The 15,553-nt window shown below is 40.5% G+C and overlaps 2 protein-coding genes across 6 annotated transcripts in view; both read left to right on the forward strand.

Moving 5' to 3' along the window:
• The window catches only part of kif1aa (kinesin family member 1Aa), a 32,795-nt gene extending 26,108 nt beyond the window's left edge, over positions 1-6,687 (forward strand). For 2 of the 3 annotated variants that reach the window (XM_073476174.1, XM_073476173.1), the window contains 11 exons: positions 2,725-2,839; positions 2,957-3,090; positions 3,181-3,242; positions 3,323-3,468; positions 4,420-4,608; positions 5,069-5,140; positions 5,271-5,392; positions 5,557-5,700; positions 5,797-5,989; positions 6,094-6,212; positions 6,307-6,687. In XM_073476174.1, coding sequence (XP_073332275.1) covers positions 2,725-2,839; positions 2,957-3,090; positions 3,181-3,242; positions 3,323-3,468; positions 4,420-4,608; positions 5,069-5,140; positions 5,271-5,392; positions 5,557-5,700; positions 5,797-5,989; positions 6,094-6,212; positions 6,307-6,349 — 1,339 coding nt within the window. In that variant the 3' untranslated portion in view covers positions 6,350-6,687. Of the gene's footprint in view, positions 1-381; positions 409-2,724; positions 2,840-2,956; positions 3,091-3,180; positions 3,243-3,322; positions 3,469-4,419; positions 4,609-5,068; positions 5,141-5,270; positions 5,393-5,556; positions 5,701-5,796; positions 5,990-6,093; positions 6,213-6,306 lie in introns of all 3 variants that reach the window. The other variant, XM_073476172.1, reaches the window with a different exon arrangement.
• Positions 6,688-10,080: 3,393 nt separating this feature from the next.
• scly (selenocysteine lyase) lies at positions 10,081-15,512 on the forward strand. Of its 3 annotated transcripts, none has more exons than XM_073475955.1 (13): positions 10,081-10,178; positions 10,936-11,037; positions 11,267-11,376; positions 11,720-11,820; positions 11,918-12,095; positions 12,240-12,367; positions 12,481-12,636; positions 12,727-12,833; positions 12,968-13,004; positions 13,528-13,611; positions 13,843-13,942; positions 14,114-14,189; positions 14,289-15,512. In XM_073475955.1, exons 2-13 carry the CDS (start codon positions 10,943-10,945, stop codon positions 14,440-14,442), a joined length of 1,326 nt encoding a protein of 441 aa, XP_073332056.1. In that variant the 5' UTR covers positions 10,081-10,178; positions 10,936-10,942; the 3' UTR covers positions 14,443-15,512. The 3 variants fall into 3 exon arrangements, with proteins under 3 accessions (XP_073332056.1, XP_073332058.1, XP_073332057.1); XM_073475957.1 differs by having other exon boundaries at positions 10,104-10,178; positions 12,273-12,367; positions 14,289-14,582; XM_073475956.1 differs by lacking the exon at positions 10,081-10,178 and adding an exon at positions 10,287-10,493 and having other exon boundaries at positions 14,289-14,582.
• Positions 15,513-15,553: the final 41 nt, after the last annotated feature.

Here is a 15,553-nt window from a genome sequence, read left to right on the forward strand (position 1 = left end):
ATATGATTTTGGCTCATTTGCTTAATCCCTATGCTTTTCCAATCACTCTCCAAAAAACCTAACAATTTTAGCAACACCTTCACCCAGACCTGTGATTACTGAGTTACAATTTAAAGCAACCCAACGCTCTACGCAGCACTGTCCAGAGGCCCTGCTCGACCAGCTTCCCTTTGACCATGGTGCTGCACCCCTGGGGTTTTTCAGCCCTCAGTGTTTTTCCTGTTGTGGCCTCAGTGGGCAAAAATTGGCTTTAAGGGCTCAGCACCAGGTCAGGCTGTGGTCCAGTGTGGTCTCTGCCCAGACTAACATCAAAGTATATATGGATGCTAACATTTTTCTCCCTCCAGTCCACTAACGGAATGTTGTTTTTTGCTTTTGCAGACAGTTTCTTGATTCGGACATGCCTAGGTATATTATTTTGCCTCTCTTCTCATGCTCTTAAGTTACATAAACACATCCCCCGTCTCTGTAACGTCCTCTACACCCTGTCATTCCTTCTCGGCCCTCCGGTGATTTTCTTACCCTCTCTCCTACTCTGCCATTACTGTCAGCAATTCATCTGTGCCTCTTTGTTTTCTCCCTCTCATGAGAAGTGATGGGGTGTGGTTCTGCATGTCCCCGGTTCTCTGTTGCGCTGGGTGTGTGTGTTTGTTCTGTTATCAGGCTGCGATTTTATGATGGACTGGGTCTGCATGGCTCGCTTTGCTTCGCGTCGACTGTCCTTGACTGTGTCTCTGCTGGAGGTGTCGTGGGGCCAGTATCACACTCTCTGTTTCCACTTCAGCAGTTGCTGCAGGACCGATTATATTACACTGATTTAAGAAAGTCTAACAATATTTGGTCACTCTCGCATTCGACTTTTGGGTAGGAAAAGGGAATTTTAAAATGCTGCCGTCATTTCAATGAATTCTTTTTTTGTTCTGTTTACAGCGGTTGAACTGAAAGATTTCAGTATGAGCAAGAGGGGTTAGTGCTACTCGCCAGCAGGTGGTGATAGTGATCCATTTTTTAATGCACAGTTACTTTGAAGTAACAAAGGCAATGAGATCCTGTCCTTAGCTTGAATATTCATAAAAAGCTTGAAAAACAAGTCATTTTTCTGCTTTCCTCTCTCCACTCTGTTTATTAATTTCATATTGTTGACCTTTGCAGTGAAGCAATATTTCGAATCCATGAATATGTTTTTTGTTAGTTACAATCCAATCCCGAGAGACAGAGAGTACTTCCCATCACAGCTACACAATATTAACAGGAACACTGTTACTCAAGTGCTGTAATATGGATCACATCATTTACAGTACCCGCTTTGGCACCGTATTCAAATGCAGCTATTAAAATGTAATCCAGTGAACCATTACCTCACCAGTAGCACTTAGCCCCAAAATTGCTGCGATGTTGTGAATATTTTTGAATCTTGCTCGTACCTCGGCGAAACTCTGCCAAGCACCAGAAACAAACGACTCCTCACATGTTCAGCCAGCAGCATGACTTCAATCCTGGCTGCCGCATTTTTAGGAGGTAGTAAAACACAAGAGAAGCACATGTTGGTGTAGTGCAAAGAGGAAATTGCTTCCTAGTAGTGTAAGCTGACAGTTTTCTACTACTGGAAAAGAAGTGTGAGCGTGTCATGTGTGAGTGTGTGTGTGTGTGTTAATGCACTTGCTAATTACTTAAAAAACAGGCTGAATCCTCTTTAGTCACAGAAAATGAGCAGTGAGCTCTCTTCACTACAGAGTCAACTCAGTACGTTGCTGTTTTTCTTTCTCTTGGGTGAAACATTGTTCGCTTTCCCACAAGGTCACCTCAGTCCAGGACCAGAGGGCCCAAACATCTAAACCTCATGAGGAGTCAGTTTTTATGGCTTACAGAAACATTAGTGTCCTTACAATTCTTGTTTGGATTGGCTGTTCTGGGATGCAGGCCAAAGGAATAACTGGTTTCAGCATGTGATTATTTTCCCTCAGGAGAAAAATAAAAAAATCATGTACATTAAGGTACGGAGGCGTAACAGATAGCAGCATTTTGCTCGAGGATTACTAGCACTAGTAGGGCAGGATGAGAGAAGTCGATCAGACCCTTCCACAGGATTTCTCAACAGTCCCTTCTGGGTGAGCTGTACAATCTATGGCAGTGTTTACATAATGAGATAACAGTGTGAAAAAAGACAAACACCATCCCAGGCACACAAGCGCACAACCACAACATACTTCCTGACTCTCACTTTCTATTCTTTTGCTGATTTCTTCTTTCACAGCATTTCCTTGGAACTTGACCATAGGTATTTCACTGCCCTGTCCCTCATCCCGTCTGGCTGTCTCTCATCCCCCCTCTCTTTTTTTTCTGTACTGATAGTCATCTCAGCTGTCTTTCCTTTTCTGTGAACTTTGTACAAAACAGATCATCAATTTAGTCAGACTGTTGCATGCAAAAAGATTTCATTAGCACTTTTGGTGCGCTTAAATTTTAAAGAATACCTACAAAAATGTTTAAGTACTGTACAATACCAATTTTTAATTAATTATAACATAATATATTTTTGTCTCAGTGTATCAAATCAATCTGTAAGTGAAGTAATTTTGATTAATGAAGTATAGTTTGTATTTATCTTGATTTTTACATTGACATCTCTGTTGTTAGTTTGAGATAATTTTTTGTTCAGGTAGACGGACTGAAAGTTGACTGCTGACTCATTTAATTTTCTTCTCACTCGGATGGAAACCTCAGGACTTTCTACCGCTTTGAGGCCGCTTGGGATAGCTCCATGCACAACTCCCTGCTGCTAAACCGAGTCACTCCATATGGGGAGAAGATCTACATGACCCTCTCTGCCTACTTGGAGGTACAGTACAGTGCCTGTATTCATGAGAGGCAGAAATAGCTCTCAACGTATCAGAGGTGATGTGTGAATTAATCTAAAGGATCAGTGTTGGAAATCTTTCACTTTTATCAATTGCAGATGGAGAACTGCACCCAGCCCGCAGTCATAACCAAAGATATCTGCATGGTGTTTTATTCACGAGACACAAAGCTTTCAGCCTCCCGCTCAATCCGAAACCTTTTCGGTACTGGAAGCCTGAGAGCGGCAGATGGGTGAGTGCCACACTTCAATTTCTGAACAAACAATCAAGTATCTCCTGTGTTCTCTCTCTATAAAGAGCTCTGTGTTGTTTCTCCTTCTAGAAACCGTGTAACTGGAGTTTATGAGGTCAGCCTGTGTAACTTGGCCGATGCAGGAAGCCCAGGTGAGAGTCGAGACGCATTTTCTGTTTTGCATCAAGCTCGCCTCTGCAACATGTTCTAATTGTGCACCCGTCCACCCCAGGTATGCAGAGGAGACGCAGGCGGGTGCTGGACACCTCAGTGGCCTACGTCCGTGGAGAGGAGAACCTGGCTGGCTGGAGGCCTCGTAGTGACAGCCTCATTCTGGACCACCAGTGGGAGTTAGAGAAACTTAGCCTTCTTCAAGATGTAAGTTACTTTTCTTTCATAGCATAGCATCTACTTTTATTAACACTTGAAGACAAATGCTTGGTCATTAGTCAACCATGGTAGATTGAATTGAGCACCTGATTTACATATAAAGTAACGTAATTCATTTTCAACAAAATTTGTTCATAGGGCACTAACTTGAATCACTGCTTAAAGAAAAAATATAAACACAATGTGAATAAAAACAAAGAAACTCATTTAAAACAATGCAACATTAAAAAAAAGATAATTAAAGGAAAGCTCTGGAGTATGAAAGACTATTGTATGATCATATTTGCAAACTGTGAGATAATCACACTGCAGAATCTTGACCTAATTGTGCTATAGCTTCTTGGCTTCATGTTGCAATGTTTCTTCATTTAAATAACAGGACTGAATAACTCGCATAAGATTCTTAAAGCTCAACTAGGAATATAAAATGGCTGCTAGGTTTTATGAACTTAACTTGGCAGTTATAAGCCAAGAAACCCAAATGCTTTTTTTGTTATATAACTCTGAAACACTATTGAGAAAAGTATGAAACTGACTGATAAGGGAGCATGTAATGGGAGAATAAGACAGGACCCAGGATTGACCCTTGAGGAACTCCACAAGACAGAGGAACTCAATCAGACAGCAGTGAATACAAATATGATTATACAAATAGGAAGAAAACCATTAAATAGTTATTCAGTATCAGATATCCTAATCCATTTCCTCAGACTATCTAATAAAAGAATATGACTCATGGTGCTGAAAGCAGCGTAGAGAGCCATCTCTGTTGGCCCTCTGATGGAAACCAGACTGGAATTTGTCCATAAACTGTTTTCCTATGTTGTACTATTCCCAGAAGTTGCTTGCTTTTGGGAATAGTACAGTAGTATAGTTTTCTCTAAGCAAGGGACCATGTCTGTTGTCAATGATTGTGATGTTTTCCCCCTATTCTCTCAGGTGGAGAAGACCAAACATTACCTCCTGCTGAGGGAGAAACTGGAGTCTACCTTGCTCATGGGCCAGGAGTCACTGCTGTCCTGCGTCTCTGAGGAGATGAGTGAGTCCTCACAGCCCCCCGGGGTCGACCAGGAGGTCTGCTACAGTACAGAAATCACCACTGAGAGGCAGAGGGAGCTCGCTGCCAAGGTCAGCCATCATTACTTAGTCAGTAGTGAATTTCAGGTTTGACTTACAGAGCAACATGCGGGATGGAAACCCCCAGTGAATCAATGTGTGGGAAGATGATATGGATGCTAGTTTTTTCGGGGGGAGAAATTATCTACATACACTTAACAGTAACATCTGGAGTCGTTTCAGTAAGGGAGTCATATGTCCACCTAAAAAAAAAGACAAATTGGATATGACGTCATATGAGGGAGAGCAGCCAAGCTAGGACAAGTTTAACATTAATAAATATTGATCCTTTAAGCGCAGTCTTGACTGTATTTTATTGCTGGAGAAAATTGGCCTGTTCTATGATCTCTGTCATGTCAAGTATCTGTTGAAATGTTCATTGATGTATATGTATTCATGTCAAGTTGAAATATAGTGCTTAGATTTTTATGATATTACAGATCTGATTTCTCTCTGTCCTTTTCACGCACAGTGTTTGCGGCTGCTCACTCACTCCTTCAACCGGGAATACAGCCACGTGTGCGTCAGCGCTAGTGAAAGCAAGGTAGTGCTCAAACACTTGTATATAATTTATACCTACACATGAAAATAATCAGATTAATGTCGGTTGATTAGATCCTTACAGTTGACACGGTGTACATCTGTGTGTGTGTGTGTGTGTGTGTGTCTCGCAGATTTCAGAAATGTCTGTTACAACGCTAAGAGACTCGGCTTCGATCTCGGCTCTCAACACAATCACACCCTCATCAACATGCCCTTCGCTGGTTGAGGGTTGCTATAGTAACGCTGAACTCAGGTAGGTCCTCAGATGTACTTTTATGGTTATTGTTATGTATTTCAATCCTTGGTAGCTATTTAGTTTTGGGATAACATGAAGCACTAAGTACTTTGTCACATGAGGCGTAATGTAAGCAGTTACTTTGTTGCTATGGCTATAGACCTATTGTTTCTGTACTGCAGACCCCCTACGCCTCGCTCCAGAGCCGTCAGCCCCGGTCCTGACACACCGCAGGACGCAGAGGCCAAGAAATCCGTCAGTGGAGCCTCTGACACCAAACCTCGGATCCGCAGATTTGTCCCTGATATCCAGGAAATTAGAGTCAGGTGAGTCTGCTGCAGTAACTCTAAAAAAAAATCTCTTTTTGCTGTTGTGACTCCCAACATTTCTTCGATTCACGTGTTTCACCTGTATTTTTGCAGCCCCATTGTGTCAAAGAAGGGGTACATACATTTCCTGGAGCCACACACCAACGGATGGGTGAAGCGCTACGTTGTCGTGCGGCGGCCGTACGTCTACATCTACAACACAGAGAGAGACACTGTGGAGCGGGCTATCCTCAACCTCTCCTCTGCCCAGGTGGAGTACAGTGAGGACCAGCAGGCAATGCTGAAGGTTAGTGATTCATCAAACTCTCCAAAAATCCCTCTTTATGTCCTGTTATTGGTGAAAAACCTCAGGAATGGTATAATCCGCTTTTTTCTTCACTCTTTCAACAGACCCCGAACACATTCGCCGTGTGTACAGAACATCGTGGAATATTGCTTCAAGCCACTAATGACAAAGAGATGCATGATTGGCTGTATGCGTTTAATCCTCTTCTCGCTGGAACTATCAGGTAAAAAAATACTTTTAACGGTAAAAGTAAACACAAAGTTATAACTGGAAGATGTTTCTTTAAAAATAAAAACTCTTCTTTTTCTGTCTCTCAGGTCAAAGCTGTCAAGAAGACGAGCCGGACAGATGAGGATGTGACCCATCTAGTGAAAGAAAGATGAACGCAAAGACTAAGATGTACATAGATCCTTGTCCTTATCCTCTCCTTGTGCTGAGCCCCACGACCCCCCACCACAAGTCACCAACAACCATCTCTCCCCTGTGCGTTCTCAGTTTATCACTCGTGTCCTCAGCACCTAAAGCGCCCATCTCGTGTCAGGCCTTTGCTGCGGTGTGAGTCTCGTAGTCTGAAGAACCTCTTCAAAATGCTGTCACTGTACTGTACTGGAGTTTATTCATAGCTGGACGAATGAAGAAAATGGAGGAAGTAGCAACAGTTTCTTATCTCAGATTACATACGTATTGGTAATGTACTGTAGTTGTTGTCAGTGACACATCAAGCCTTATACATTTATTCCTTAAAAAAAAAAAACAAGCAAGCAGTGACATTTATTTTTACCTAAAGCTGCCATGTCAGTGAGGATCTCATTGCTACATTTGCATCAGTAAATAGACAAACGTGCAGATTCTTCTCTACTCTACTCTACAACTATAATCACAGTATCTAAACTGGTTTGCATACAACGTACTGCTAAAAAAACAAACACGCTAAATGAAAAAAAATGACAGTTGAGCTTAAGAATAATCCTCTTTTCTTTGTGGTTCATGAATCCTGACATTGAGTAATCTGCCTCCTATTCCTGAAAACGTCTTCTAAACTTTAGCACACACAGCCTGGCAAAGGAATGGCGTATCATCCTAGACTTCATGTTCTTGTGGCATTTTTGATCAATTCATGTCGTTTTTAGCTACTTGTAGGAGCACCGAGGGTATCTACATTCACACAGCGAGTTATCAAATATCATCACCATTAATCCTCTCAATTTAATCTCATTCTCGACCTGAATTTTATTTCTTTTAAAATGTGATATATTTAGATATTTAACAGCTTTATTATTTATTTCTGCATGTATTTATTTACAAAGACATTTATATTTCTAAAGTAGTAGTACCGTGCAATTTCTGCACACTGCACTTTTTAATATGAGTTCCTTAAATGTTTGAATAATACAACCTTGTCCCCTTGTAGGTAAAATTATAATGACTTTATGATTGGCCACTTTCTTTGTGCTGAAGATTACTTGAATAACACTATCCCCTTTAAGATTAGGATAGTCCCAGCTGACCTTTGACCCCACTAACATACATCTTTAAAGGTCAGTATACTGTTAGGTAGAGAATATTAAGGTGGTCTGTCCATCCTCAGCTGCACAAAGCTACCTGTTCAATGATCAAAAGTATAAACTGTTCCTCACGGTACGGAATAAGAAGCTGGTTTTCTGAATGATATGTATATTGATTAAATGTAGTGCCTCTCTTTTCAATCATACTGTACAGTATGCCTCTGCACCAGTTGCTTTGAAACTACATCCTTCATGCTGCTATAATACTGTCCTGGAAGTGTCTGCAGATCATATCACATCACGTTCCTCTTTTTCATCATGATCGTCACGTTCATCTTCAAACAAAAAAAAGGTCTCATTTATATGTCATCTTCTGTCACGTAGAACAGAATTGTCATAACACGGAGTATACTTCATGTTTATACCTTTAAAAAAAACAACTTTAACATATTTCAGGAAGGTTAGAAAGCATATCATTACAGCTGTTAAACAATCAGGCTTTGAATGAGGGAAAACAAATAAAGTACTGTTCTGTTTCTTATCCCTTCATCTGATCTTTGATGAACATGTCAACTGTGAATTTTCTGGAGCATTTCATTGATAATGACTGTGAATCAGAAACTTGCCAGATACAGTTTGTGAGAGGTTTGATTGATGAGCGTGCCTCAGGTCAACCAGCCTAGAGAGCGTGCTCAAAGACAGGTATTACATTTTACTTACCAGGACAACATCTCAAAGAATTAAACTGTAACACAAAAAGTGAAAGAATATTATTTTTTCTCAATGTATTGGCACAGTAGCTTTAACAATGGATTGCTGTTTAGATAATTCATACAATATCTTACTCTACTATAAGCATATTTCCTGGGATCATAAAGTATTCTCTGTGTTGTGGACATATTTTGAGGTGAACCAATCAAACCATTTTACAGTTTACATGTTTGAACAACTGTCAGTAGTTGTTTTAAAATCAGTCAAATGTCTGTTAATATCTTGAGTTGGGTGATCAATGATTGTTGGCAGAGACTGCAGTTGTATTTTATCCAGCTATAGCATCGTCATCGAGGGAATACCCTGCTGTACTGTACATTACACTGTCTCAAGCACTCATTTCTGTCTCATTACCCTTTAAAAACCCAGTCTTGAAATGTGAGCCCGGGATAACTCCAGTCTGATCTCTTATGTTGAGATTGTCGCTCCTGTTTTCTGTGGGCCTTTTAATGTGCGTCACATTTGAACCAACCAAAGTTTTGTTGGTGCGGTCACAGAAAAAAAAGAAAAAATCACACTGAATGTACTTTGATGTTTGAAAATACTTATTCTGCAGGAGTGGTTGTGTTGACTTGTCCTCTGGTTTTCACAGTCTGGTTCCTTTATTGATTGTAGGTACTATCAGGGAACCAAATGCAGGTTGTGAGATATACAGTAGCTGTAATAGTCTGTCCACAGACATGTGGGGGAAAGGTTGGTTCATCATGGCCCTGTTAGGCATTGCATCTCGCACAGAGTAATGCTGTAGGTTACCTTACTGTCACACTCTCACTCTTCTATCACCGTCATGCTCTGACAGCCTTCACAAATAATCTACTTTTTCTAATCTCTCCTCTGCCCTTTGAAGGAATTTCATTTACATTTCTGTGCTACCACATCTAATTTCTTTCTCTCTCTCTCTCTCTCTCTCTCTTTCTTGCTCTCTTTTTTGTTTTGTTTTGCACTATCAAATTGCACCGGTACATTTTTTTTTTTTTTTTTTCCTTCTTCAAAATGATTTTGCATTGTATATAAACATGATTGCTGTGAACAGTGTATTATAAAGTTGCACCCATTTACAAAAATCTTTAAATGGGCAGTAGTTCAGTCAGTGTCTCTGAGTGTTGGAGTTTAGCGTCAAATGTTTGTGTACACTAAACACATTGTCATATATTAAATAAACATGGAAATTATGCAACACAAAGCAATGGACTCCTCTTCTTTATACAGTCTGCTGCACTCATACCTGCACCTGGTGACCAAGCACTTATTTATCATTTACAACAACAAATAAATACATGATCTGGGGTCTGACCCAGTATTTTATTTATTCATCCACTGTTAAGCTGCATACATTTGGTTTAGTAGACTGCTTTATATGCAAACTGACTGAAAAGTGTGCAAGAGGACATACTAGTGCTTGTTGCCATGTCAGCAGAATCCAGGGTTGCCATGTTCTCATACCATCGTTTTGCGTGAGTGTTTATAATACATTTCTGTTTATCTTTAAAAAATCTTAATCCTCATTTACTGGACCGTAATTTACATAATCTTTCCAGCTCTTCGACATTAGAAACATCCTGCTTTATGCGCGCTTTCAATAAACGAATATATTAATTATTATATTATATATTGTTATTATATTATTAATTTATGCTTTTACATTTTTTTTTTTAACTTTATACGAATATAATCCATACGATAAACCAGAAATGAACTATAAAAACGTTACATTTTCATTCCGTGTGCATCATTTTGGGCGTTTTCCGACATCCTCACCTTCAGATTCCGGATTTCCCGTTAAGACATCTGGCAACCCGGCGGAGCGGCGCCTCGTCCGCGGTCACACACACACACAGCGGCTGGCTAGCTAGCTGATGATTGACTCAGATAGTCGTGAATCCATTCAAGACCGCTCCGCATCATCTCACAAGGTCAGACCCGGAGCCAAGACGCTCAGCCTGCCGTGTCACACGAAGGAGAGCATGTCTGACTCGTGTTGTCGAGCTGGGAAGCAGTTTTAAGGGTTATACTCTTGCTAGCAAAACAATACTTAGCAGCACTAGCTTGCTTTAGCTAATAAAGTTAACTAGTACAAGTTAGCGTTAGCCGACTAAATACCACCTCGGTCTTGGTGAGGCGTTGCCAGGGATGAGACAGGTTGTTTTAGTGGTTCAAGTTATTAGTTTCTCCGTGTTTTTGAATTCACCGTGAGCACAGTCGGTACAAGGAAGTTCACCTAAAGCTGAGTAAATACCTCCCTGTCACGTTTTCTCGTTTGACGCTAGCTTAAATGTTTATATTAAAGTGTGTAATAAAACCTCTGGGACACCCAGCTGACATCTAATGGCGCACTACGTGGTGATAGCAGTGATCAGAGTTTGAGTACAGTCATTTTTTAGCTGACACGACAGACTCAGTTACACCTGCTGTTTGGTCTCCAGTCATTCACCGTACTGGGAATAATAACTATGTCTCTGACTGTCCAACCAGCTTTTCAAAACACATTGTAATCGAAGCTGTCCAAATAAATGCAACCTCCCTCACTGAGGGATATGAATACACATTTTTGTTAGAAAGATTTATTTGGCGTTTGGTTATAAATCCAGGGAGATATTGTTTTTACTGGCAATTCTGCCTGCGTGTAATAAATCTACACACATCCTAACTAAATGTCTCATTCCTCCCTAGGAGCATAATGGCCAAACAATCAGATGACATCCCCCCAATAATGGGTCACACCTTCCCTGACCACCATACTTTTCATCATTATTCAGAGATGAATCTAGACAGGTAAGAAGTCGTATCAGTCGGTCAGTCACACGCAAAAGTAGATTAAATTGAGGATTTTGAGTGCTCTAGATGTTTTGTTTATGTGTTGTAGCATATATGCTTATATGTATATATATATATATATATATATATATATATATATATATATATATATATATATATATATATATATATATATATATTTACTGAGACCAGGAGGTTTCTCTCCAATGTCCCTAATGTAATGTAGGATCTACATGGACTACAATGCCACTACTCCCCTGGAGCCAGAAGTGATCCAGGCCATCTCTGAAGCCCTCGAGGATGCCTGGGGAAACCCGAGTAGCAATTATATAGCAGGTGAAGAAAATTAAAGCCTGCATCAAAATGCCATTAAGTTGATGTTGTAATTTGAATCAGATATGCAAGCTAGTTGTGCGTGCAATTCATTTATTTTACTATCAGTGATCTGCCTTTCCCTAATTTGCAATAACGGCTTATCTCAGCATGCGAACGATTTCAAAAAGTACAATTTTATTGTCCTGTTTTATTCTCTTACAATTTTATTGGAAAATTAGATTAGTGAGTTAAGATTAATAAAAAAGTTTTTATTGTAAGAGAATAAAATAGGACAATAAAAATGTACTTTTTAAAATAAAAAAGTACTTTTTTTTATTGTTTACACTATTATTTTTATTTGTAGGTGCTAAAGCCAAGGCAATAATTAATCAGTCCAGAGAGAATGTGGCGAGGATGGTGGGAGGTAAAGCAGAAGATATAATTTTCACATCAGGTGGAACAGAGGTAATCATTACTGGTTGCTTGTTTTATACAGCTACATCTGCAGAATAATTGTTTCATGCATGCAGTGGTGGTTCATGTTAAACAAACCTTCTTTCAGGCCAATAACCTGGTGCTCCACACTGCTGTAGAGTACTTCAAGAGAACCTGCAAGGCTCAAGAGCAAGGCGAAGGGCAGCAGAATAGAAGCAAAGGCCTTCCTCACATTATCACCTCCAATGTGGAACATGTCTCCGTCAAACTAGCAGCTGAGCACCTACAGAAAGATGGCAAGGCAGGTAGGAGACCATCCTGTAAAGTCTCTTTCAGAGTAATTTAAAGAGAAAAAAGATATTATTTAGTAAAATGTGGCTTTATTTTACCAACTAACCTCAAAATGTTTCCTGACATGTGCTCCCTTTCTTGACTTGTCTCTGTCACAGATGTGACGTTTGTGCCTGTGTCTAATGTGACAGCCCGTGTGGAGGTGGAGGACATCATTGCTGCAGTGCGTCCAAACACTTGTCTCATCTCCATCATGCTGGCCAACAATGAGACAGGAGTCATCATGGTAAGAAGGACGGCCTCTTCTGTGCTCACCTATATGTGGATCTCTTTGCAGCACTGATAATAAAGGAATTCTGTTTTATTTTTCATGTGTCTTATATGTTTTCCTCTTGTCAGCCAGTCCAAGAGATCTGCCAGAGGATAAAATCTCTCAACAAGCAGCGTGACTGGCTCCGGATCCTGCTTCATACCGATGCTGCTCAGGCTCTGGGGAAAGTCCGAGTAGATGCCTGTGAACTGGGAGTGGACTACCTCACTATAGTGGGGCACAAGGTAAAGAAGCTGGTGTGTAAAGTATCTGGATTTGGCTTCAGAAAGAAAACAACATAACTTTTTTATTGACAGGTGTCATTACATTTCTAGTTCTACGCCCCTCGGATTGGTGCTTTGTATGTGAATGGCCCTGGGACGAGAACACCGCTGTATCCGATGCTGTTTGGAGGAGGACAGGAGAGGAACTTCAGACCAGGGTAACAAACTACATTGTCTTACCTCAGGACAAATCAATAAAGTACCAATAAAGGCATGAATAAAAGGCCAAGATCAGAGCTCTGCACATCTAAATGTAAGGGTCTGTTTTTTTCTCTCTCTCTGCATATTACAGCACAGAAAACACACCAATGATTGCAGGTCTGGGAAAGGTATGTTTCCTGCTATATACAGTATGAGTTTGTACACTGACACTCCTTTAGAGGATTACTAACTTTGACTTTACACAGAGGAGTGCCACTTAGAACTAATGGCTTTATCAATGGCTAATAAATCGTCTATTTATACTTATAGATACCACTAATAAGAACAAATAAATGCTATTGTCATGAATGAAAAATTATTTGCACTGTTCTTTATACTTTGTATTTCGTGATAATGTTGTTGAAATGTGTAGAATCTATTAACTGGACTGCCAGCTGCGAGTGGTATTATGAAAAACAACGCGCCTGGGCTAGCTGGTTAGCATGCTAACTTTGGTATATAATACTAAATCTCTGCAACACAATACATAGAAGCCTCTGCCATTTTCCTACTGTCATTACATATCATTATTTAACCCGTATGTAGTAATTATTCAATTGAGGCGAACACCACTGATATTGTGTCTTTATGTCGGCATTAAACATGTCATACCCTGTTTAATTTATAGCTGCTTTATTATATGTCCGTTAGGCTGCAGAACTGGTGACCTCCAATCTGTCAGAGTACGAGAGTCACATGCGAAGTACCAAACTTTACCTGGAAGAACGACTGAAGGTCAGTTTGATTCCATTTAGAGAGATGAACTATTACACGTTCTCATTGCAACTGTGATACTATTAAATGGTGATGTTATCTGTTCAAAGAGTTATTTATTTAAAATATTGTAGTATGTTTCACTGGGATTTTTCTTCTTGCCTCCAAAATTCTAACATCTATTAGCATTATTCTGAAAGTGAAAGGTAAAAGTGAAGTGACAGTGTACCATCAATATGTTTTCCCTTCCAGGCCGTCTTCAGAGACAAGATCCAGTTCAACAGCCATTTCCCAGGCTCTGATATCCTCCCCAACACATGTAACGTGTCCATCCAGGGCCCAAGATTACAAGGTGATATCATGCCTCTATCGTCTCTGTCCTATGTCTGTTTTGGCCAGCCGGTCCAACACAGTGTCCTCTAACCCTACACCCATGTTTGTCAGAGATAGTTCATGACCTGCACAGGGCTATTTGTAAACTACAAAGGCTCTGAATGATTAATCTCGCTCTCTCCCGCTTTAGGCTGGAGGGTATTGTCCAACTGTACGAGGCTGTTGGCCAGCGTTGGTGCTGCCTGCCACTCAGACAGCGCAAACAGGTAAAAGAGGTCCCTCTTGAACCTGTTATCCTTTTGTCCACACACCGCATTGATCGTAGTTACATAACTCCCCCTGCGCTGCACTTTGCTGTCCATCAGGCCCTCCCATATCCTTCTGAGCTGCGGCGTCCCCACAGAGGTGGCAGCTAACGCCTTGAGGTTGAGCGTGGGCAGGGGGACGACCAAAGCAGATGTGGATGCAGTGGTGGAGGACCTGAGGGAAACGGTGCAACTGCTGGAAGAAATGGTCTGATGACATGAACAGTTGTCCTGGAGGTCAAATACAAATGTACATGATTAAAAATACATCATAATCATGTGTATATTGTTACATTAAAGGGTGAGTCCACCAAATGTACTCATTAAGTGTGTTTACAGGTCTTCTGGAGTACTACGGCATATGTGAAAGAGTAGCATAAAGTCTTTAGTGGCTCCAGGGGAAGCTGCATGTAATCTGATAAATTGCCTCCAATGATGTCACGTAGTGGCTAAATTGCATTGTGGGTAATGTAGGCAGCAGGTGGACTAAAAAAAGGTTCTGCTATAATGATTTTGATCATTTAAAGGTGCATTATGTAAAAATTGGCCTCCTTTTGAATTCATACTCAAAGCAAGTAGGGGAAGCAAATCACAAGAGTAACCGCTAACTGCTGCTACCTGTAGGTGCTGTTAGCTGTTTAGCTCAGTTAGCAGTTCAGCTAACGGTCCGGACTGTGCACTCAGAGCACTGGCGAAGTGTTAACATAGCTAGCAAGGGAGCTTTGAACTGGGACTGGATGGGGCTAGCTGGTTAGCATGCTAACTTCAGTAGATATCTCTGCAACACTATACGTTAAAGTTATAACGTCAAAACTGTCATTTCTTCAGATTCTGTTGACAATTTTTGTGAATTTTTAATTGTTTTAAGAGTCCAACTGAGTTGTGCAATATAAGTGGACTGCTTTTCTAAACCCCACATTACCCACAATGCAACTTAGCCACAAAGTGACATCACTGGAGGTAATTTATCAGATGCATGCAGCTTCCTCTGGAGCCACAAAAGGCTTTATGCTACTTTTTTCACACATGCAGTACTCCCCAAGAGCCGTAAACACACTTTAATGTGTAAAATTGGTGGAGCTACCCTTTAACTAATCATGTAAAATGGATGAAATATTTAATATAAATAATAAAAGGGGAGAACTTGATGTGACCTGAAGGGTGATGTTATGGGGAGATGACTGTACTCAGCTTCCATCACGTCATGTGGGGAGCTCATCAGCTAATTGGAGTTCGGGTGTGTATGATGTATGAGTGTTATTGAAATAAAATATTTACAAAGTCTTTTTAATATTTTTTTCACCGATCTAATCAACTGTAAAATC

The sequence above is a fragment of the Pagrus major genome, chromosome 11 (genome assembly GCF_040436345.1).
Source record: "Pagrus major chromosome 11, Pma_NU_1.0".
Lineage (NCBI taxonomy): Eukaryota > Metazoa > Chordata > Actinopteri > Spariformes > Sparidae > Pagrus > Pagrus major.